We start from the raw sequence: 7,123 nt of genomic DNA, 5'->3' as shown, positions 1-7,123 counted from the left end.
GTCTTGTTAAATTAAAATTTACCCATTTCTTCACTTACATACTTTTTCTTTTCCAGGATCTAACCTAGAACACAACACCACAGTTATTCACCCAACAATGCGGTTGGCTTGGTGAACGGTGCCTGCATTCCCAGCACAAGAAAGGTGGTGAATCAGGACCAAAACTCCCAGCCAACCTGGACTGCATAGCACGACCCTGTCCCCAAGCCACACGCCTTTAATTCCAGCACTCGGGAGGCAGAGGCAGGCGGATTTCTGAGTTCGAGGTCAGCCTGGTCTACAAAGTGAGTTCCAGGACAGCCAGGGCTACACAGAGAAACCCTGTCTCAAAAAACTATAAGAAAAGAAAGCCAAAACTAAACTCCCCAAATAGCTATAATATAAGAACTCTAAAAGGGTTTTAAAATGCACTCACAAACATCTGTGCGTGTGATTTATTTATTTGTTTTTGTTTTTGAGGCAGGGTCTTATTATGTAGCCCTGACTGGCGTGGAATTTCCTGTGTGGACCAGGTGAGACTTGATGTGATGCTCCTGCCTCAGCCTCCTAAGTACCTGAACAACAGGTACTCAGTAACCACAGCTGGCTTTTGTGAACATTATTTAAAGTAATACTGAAGCAATGATGAAGGGCATAAAAGGCTGTGTGTGTGTGTGTGTGTGTGTGTGTGTACATGTGTGCCTCCCTCTGTCTGTCTCTCTGCCTCACTTTTCTTGAGGCAGGGTCTCTCTATTATATAGCCATGACTATCCTGAAACTTGCTATGAAGGGTCAGGCTAGCCTCAGATTCATAGAAATCCTCCCCTCTTGCATTCTGCTAGGATTAAAGGTATGCACCACCATGCCTGGCTAAGAGTTTTTCTTTCTATCACTTCCAGTTCCAACCTGAGTCTTCTCTGTATCTGGACAGGGATACATCCAAGCACACGCAAGAAAAACTTCAATTCAGAGCCAGCAGGAAACTCAGCAGGTAAAGGTGCTTGCTGCCAAGGTGATAGACTGAGTTCAATCTCTGGACTCACAAAGAGGGTGGAGAGAACTATTTCCCACAAATTGTCCTCTGACAACTCATGTGTGCATATTCCCAAGTGTGTGTGTGTGTGTGAGAGAGAGAGAGAGAGAGAGAGATGGGATGGAAAAAGAGAGACCCCACAGACAGACAGAGACATAGAGACAGAGAAGGGGGAGAATAAGAAAAGCCAAATTTATGGCAAAGGGAAGAGAGAAAGAGGGTCTCTGAGCTCTTGTTCAATACATATTACAATATAGGACAAATCTGAAGGAAAATGGTTAAAAAATATAATGCCTGTTGGTTGGATTAGAGGATTCTCAGATCACAAAGTGCACTATGATTTCTGGCCACACACAGCCCCAGCTTCCAGGAGTACATACCCTGTCATTATTTCCCTCAGCCCACTTCCCTGCCCTGTAGGGTTCTTCTGGGGCAGACAGAAGGTGGCAGAGGACAGTGATGGACAAAAGACCTGGGAGGATTTCCATGGAGCAGGTTGAAGAATTCCTATAGCTTAGAAGCCAGAGTGAGTCTCTGCGAGGCTCGGCTGTCACTGACAAACTCCTTCTGGGAGCAGTAGTCACAGACTCTGGTGTCTTCTCAGGCTGGCTTCCTGATCCCTTCAGAGACAGTAGTGCAGCAGCCACTGAAGCTCCTGGGTAGCAGAGACCAGGCCACCTCTCTTCCCAAAATGACTGGAACCCAGTGTTCCCGCAGAGTCATATCTGGAGATCTGCTTGGCACAGCACCTGTCCAGGTCTTTGGGCTTTGATCTGGATTGTAGTATATTTCTTGGAGAGTAAAATGGGAATACACACCACACACACACACACACACACACACACACACACACACCACACGCACGCCTACTGTATAAGAACATACATAACACAGCCTGGCACAGCCATAACATTTTTTTTTCAAATAATTCATTTTCAGTAATGGATTATAAAATTCAGAGATAAAGGCCTTTCTGGCATGGGCAAGGCCCTGGATCTGAGCCTCAGCATCACAGAAAAAAAGAGAAGAATAAAAGTAGGTGTGAACTTTCATGTTCGGGAGGCTGAGGCAGGTAGCTCTCAAGTTCAAGGCCAACCTGGGCTATATAGTGAGACCCAGTCTCTGAATTAATGAACAAATGGCAGAAGATGTAACATAGTCCTTACAGTGCTTGTCCAGCATTTACAAGGCCTTGTTTGAGCTCCAGAATTGCATAAAATCAGGCATTGTGTGGAATGTCTGTAAATACAGCTTTGCATCATGGAAGTTCAAAGTCATCCTTGACTACATAGAGAGTCTGAGGCCAACTAGCCTGGTATAGAGGAGACCCTGATATATATGTGTATGGGGCAGGAGAAGAAAAAAAAAGCATAGGAAAAAAAATCTGATTTTCTATTCCATACACTGTGAAACTGAAAAATTCTGTCAAAGAAATAGAAGAGGAAAGAAAGGGAGAGGGGTTGGAGGTGTGTGTGTGTGTGTGTGTGTGTGTGTGTGTTTGTGTTTGAGGGGAAAGGATCAGATGGAAAAGCAAGCCTGGGGAGTCTTAGCATTTGTATAAGGCAGGAGGCCAGGACACTTCCCACAACTACCCCACTGGTGGACGCTCAAGCCTAGAACTTGCCGATCACTCTGTGCTTTGACACTTGGGATAATTGCCCATAGTAAAGATATGGCCACTTGCTGCTCTTCCAGAGGGTGAAGGGTCAGTTCCCAGCACTGTGTCAGGTGGCTTACAACCCACTACCCTCTTTTGGCCTCCTTGAGGACTCACATGCTTATTAGTAGACACGATGTGCTCATGACAAGCACATATACCTTCTTCTATGATATCTCCCATTAGCATTGAAGAAGCTGCAGAACAGGTCCAGGGCTGTGCTGTGGAATACCCCTTTCTCTGCAGGGAGCCCCTTTGAGGCCTTGTGAGTCGTGCCCCGCCTCTGCGCCCTTCTGCTATAGTGCTGCGTGCCTCTGATTTCTCTATGAAGCAACTTGGTTTCTGTTTCAACAGATGTTCACCAAGGGTCTTGCTTAGGATTTTCCAGTCCCTGGGCCCTATTCTCAGGACCAAGGGGTAAGGAGGTGGGGAGAGACTTATATAAATAAATGAATGCATGTGTGCACGAGGGCAAGCAGACAGAGAAGTCACAACTAAACTACAAATCTGCATAAAACAAACCCGGAACCTCAAATGACCCCCAGGGGACAAAGGAAAGAGTAACGGCATCAGAGGGAGCAGAAACTTCAAGGAGTGGTTTTATTTCTTCAGGTTCTGAGCACTGTTGGGATTCTCTAGGAGCGATAGCCCTGTACAACTTCAGCCCGTCCAATTTACAGCATCCTTGTTGACAGGTCACAGATACTCTAGGCAGGAGCAGCGTCACTGTTCAGGATGTGTGCCTGTCCCCTTTGAGGTCTCTTTATCTTCACCCCCCTTGGATTCAGGATGTGTCAGGGTGGTTTGCCGAGGGCAGGGCTAGGCTGTTTAACCAACCTGGAGTAAGGTCTAGCACATAGCAGGGGTGGTAAATAGCGCCTTTGATGGTGACAGGCGGACAGCGGGCCAGGCACAGTGCGGGGGACCTGAGATTCAGGCGCTCTTGAGAGGCCTTCTGGCCCAGAAGAGGGAGTTTTGTCCAAGTCTGGCCTGCACTTGGGGCGACCCCACCGAAGCAGAGCTGATCGAAGTATGTGGATTGGTGGTTGGGCTGGCTGGCGGATGGGCGGAGAAGGGACGGAGCGGCCAGGACTCAAGTTCGCGCCTCCCTCATTCCGTCCTCGGGTCAACGGAAGCGATTATTCCCGCGGCGTCTGGCGGGGCTGGGGCGGGCTCGCACCCCGAGGAGACGCGGCTTCCCTGCATCCACGCCTTTGATGGCGCCGCCGCCCCCTCCCCGGCTCCGGGCCGCTATAACTGCAGGCGCGCGGGGGTCCGGGGAAGCGTCCGGGAGTCATGGCCGCAGCAGGGTCTCAGCAGCTCCAGTTCGCAGAGGGCGCCGCTTTCCCCACTTTCCCGGCCACGCATCCCGGAGGGCAGCTGCTCCCAGCCGCGCGCCCAGCCGCTGGGCTGCCCCCGGCGCCCCCCGACTCTCGCGCCCCAGCAGCCACGCAGTGCTTTCCAAACCGGGACCCCAGGCCCGCAGCGCAGACCCCCGTCGGCCTGGATCCGCCTGGACCCTCCAAAGGCTCGGCCACCCCGTCGGCGGCGCCGCAGCGCCGCAAGCGCACATCATTCAGCTCGGAGCAGCTGCAGTTGCTGGAGCTCGTCTTTCGGCAAACCATGTACCCAGACATCCACTTGCGGGAGCGCCTGGCTGCGCTCACGCTGCTACCCGAGTCCAGGATCCAGGTGAGTCGCGGTCGCAGCTGCGTGCTCGAGTGGAGGTGCTAGGGAGTCACAGACTTGTTGGGCCATTTATTCTGTAGGGAAAAGTTGCTCTCTTTGAACCTCATGGCTCTAGACTGCAAACTAGGGAGGTCAGTGACGGCCGCGTTACCATGTGATCGATCTGGGAAGCTAGGAGGCTTGCGGACCCATTGAAAAGTCCCAGCGGGAAGGTAGTCATTGCGCTCTTTCCCAGCGTCCAGTAAGAAGACAGTGTGTGTGTGTGTGTGTGTGTGTGTGTGTGTGTGTGTGTGTGTGCGCGCGCGCGCGCGCGCGCGCAAGCCTTAAGTAGCAAAGCAGGGTTGGATCACCTTCAAAACAAGCAAGAACTTCTTGTCACTTTGAAAAAAAATACTGCCGAGTGAGTTTATTGTCTGAGGTCGGTCATTTAGATCAGAATCTTGGAGATGCTAGGAAGAAACCTCTCTCTCCCCCCCCCCCACCGTGTGTGTGTGTGTGTGTGTGTGTGTGTGTGTGTGACTGAGACAAGTTCATGCTGCGTAGTCCAAGCTGGACTTCAATTCACAATCCTCCTGCCTCAGCTTCCTGGGTGCTTTTGAATTACAGGTAGGTTCCCCCAACACCCAGTTTAGACGCTTGCCTCCTTGACGTTGATGGTTAGTCTGTGCCTGCGTGTATGTAGTTTTATGTGGGGGGCCTCATTTAATCTCAGGAGAGTGGACATTTAGTGTTTATTTTTTTCCTGGACTTAGGGTGGCTAGTCAACTGTCACTTTTTTACCCCCTCCAGACAGGGTTTCTTGGGTAGCCCTGGCTGTCCTGGAATTTGCTCTGTAGACCAGGCTGGCCTTGAAATCGTGCCACTACCCCCGGCTTCAACTGTCATTTTTCAGTGGTTGTCACCGTGGGCTTCCTATGCAGGAGACCAAGCAGTAGTGTCTGTGGGGAAATAGTAAAGACATTTACACACAGAAATGAGCTTCACTGAGGAAAAATACCTACTGGGATTAAAGGTGTATGCTACCACCACCCAGCTGAGACCCTATCTTTTTTTTTTTTTTTTTAATGTGTAAAATGAAAAGCAGACAAACAGCCAAGTATAGCAAGTGTAGACAGACCAGACACCATTCCAGCTCTGCACCTGAGAAGGATGTCTGAGGAGGTTTTGGAGTTCTGAACATCAAACCACTAGTTCAAGGGCTTTCTGTAAGCCACAGACTTGGAGCAGAGAGTGTTTGCCTAACTTGCACGAATCCCCGGGTTCCATCCTCAGTTACCACATAAACCACTTGTGAGGTGCAGCCTGTAACCCCAGCTCTGTGGAGTGGAGGAAGGAGAATCATCAATTCAAGGTCAAGGTTCTCCTTGGCTACAACCTGAGGTTGAGGTCAGCACTGGCTAGAGAAGCTATCTCAATCAAACCCCAAACAAAGTAACAATAAGAAACCCCAACCGGAAGCAGCTGAGCAGTCTTTTCTCCTCTTGTCCCCCAGGTGTGGTTCCAGAACAGACGGGCCAAGTCCAGGCGCCAGAGTGGGAAGTCATTTCAGCCCTTATCCTCAAGGCGGGGAGTTTTCCTCCACTGCCCTGCTCCTGGGACTGAAGCAAGGTGTTTGAAGCCTCAGCTGCCCCTGGAGGCAGATGTGAACCACGTTCCAGATCCCAGCATGGCCGGAGGAGGCGTCTGCACATCTGGTTCTCAGAGCTTTGAGGCTTACTCGGCTCTCTCTGAAGATAGAGGCTCCACGTTGGACTCAGCCTGGGAGGAGCACATCTTTTCTGCCTTAGGGAACTTCTGAGGATTCTGGGAGTGCCGAGGATGCACTTGGGGAGATCTGGGAGATCGGAAGCAGAACGCTACCCTGTCTGATCTCCTGACTGGCCATGGCCTTGGTTCTGGATCATCTCTCACTGCTGGCTTATTCTCGGTAGCCACCCAAAAGTCACTGCGACTCTCCAAGACTGCACATTATAATTTGGTCCACATCCCCTGGGCCTTCTTACTAGGGTTGTTCTCATTTTTCAGACGGATTGTTCAGAACTGTTTTCTTCATAAGAACCTTCGGCTTGACTCAGTTTCCCCACTTTCTTGGCAGCTGTTGTCTTCAGGACATATAGCGTGGGTTCACCTACTCTAACCCAAATCCTGTACTCTGGACTTATCACCAAGATTTCTTACTCTTTTTTACTGAGTCTTTTTGTTTTGTTCTTAACCTTGCTGTGTAAGGAAGGATGCCTCGAACTCCTGTCCTCCTAGCTTTATTTGCCACCATGAATGGATGTTGCTATTCTTTTTTGCTTAAAAAATGTATATGATATTAACATATATATCCAAATTATTGGATGTCGATATTTTTGTTTAAAATTTTCTATGGTATTAACATACATACCCAAATCAAACTGCTTAACACATGCATGACATCAGTCACCTTCCTTTGTTCTGTGATGATACAATCTATTAGCAATTTTCAAGTATATAAAATGTAGATATTAACTATAGCCATCTCCATCGAGTTTTTCAGCTTCTCTATCTCAGCTGACTGTGTATCCTAGCCTCCTCCCCTGCCCTCACTTGACTGGTTTCTCATCTGGCCTGTCACCTTGATGCTCCCTCAGTAAAGATGCTACCTTCCAGCTCTTTCAAGGAGCCCCATGCATCTTGTTCCCCACCTTTTTGTTTTGTTTTTAATTACTCCATTTGGAAATCTGTGGCAGACTCCAGTTACCAAACTGTAAGACCCCATCAAGCATACTTGCAGTCAGTGC

General features: G+C 49.4%; 1 protein-coding gene across 2 annotated transcripts; it reads left to right on the top strand.

Annotated features, from left to right (window-relative positions):
• Window positions 1–3,953: 3,953 nt before the first annotated feature.
• Mixl1 (Mix paired-like homeobox) lies at window positions 3,954–6,269 on the top strand. Of its 2 annotated transcripts, none has more exons than XM_021199229.1 (2): window positions 3,954–4,361; window positions 5,851–6,269. In XM_021199229.1, the coding sequence occupies exons 1-2, from the start codon at window positions 3,966–3,968 to the stop codon at window positions 6,154–6,156; spliced, it is 702 nt and encodes a 233-aa protein (XP_021054888.1). In that variant the 5' UTR covers window positions 3,954–3,965; the 3' UTR covers window positions 6,157–6,269. The 2 variants fall into 2 exon arrangements, with proteins under 2 accessions (XP_021054888.1, XP_021054887.1); XM_021199228.1 differs by having other exon boundaries at window positions 3,966–4,365; window positions 5,828–6,156.
• Window positions 6,270–7,123: the final 854 nt, after the last annotated feature.

This window comes from Mus pahari, chromosome 5, assembly GCF_900095145.1.
Source record: "Mus pahari chromosome 5, PAHARI_EIJ_v1.1, whole genome shotgun sequence".
Taxonomy (NCBI): Eukaryota; Metazoa; Chordata; class Mammalia; order Rodentia; family Muridae; genus Mus; species Mus pahari.
Note: the sequence above shows the minus strand (reverse complement) of the source record. Positions and strands in the feature narration are given on the sequence as shown.

Bases quoted from the DNA above. Each gene is read 5' to 3' on its own strand.
- Mixl1 (XM_021199228.1), top strand. From the start codon at position 3,966: ATGGCCGCAGCAGGGTCTCAGCAGCTCCAGTTCGCAGAGGGCGCCGCT. The intron at 4,366-5,827 runs GTCGCGGTCGCA...GCAGCTGAGCAG, and splicing joins CGAGTCCAGGATCCAGGTGA to TCTTTTCTCCTCTTGTCCCC.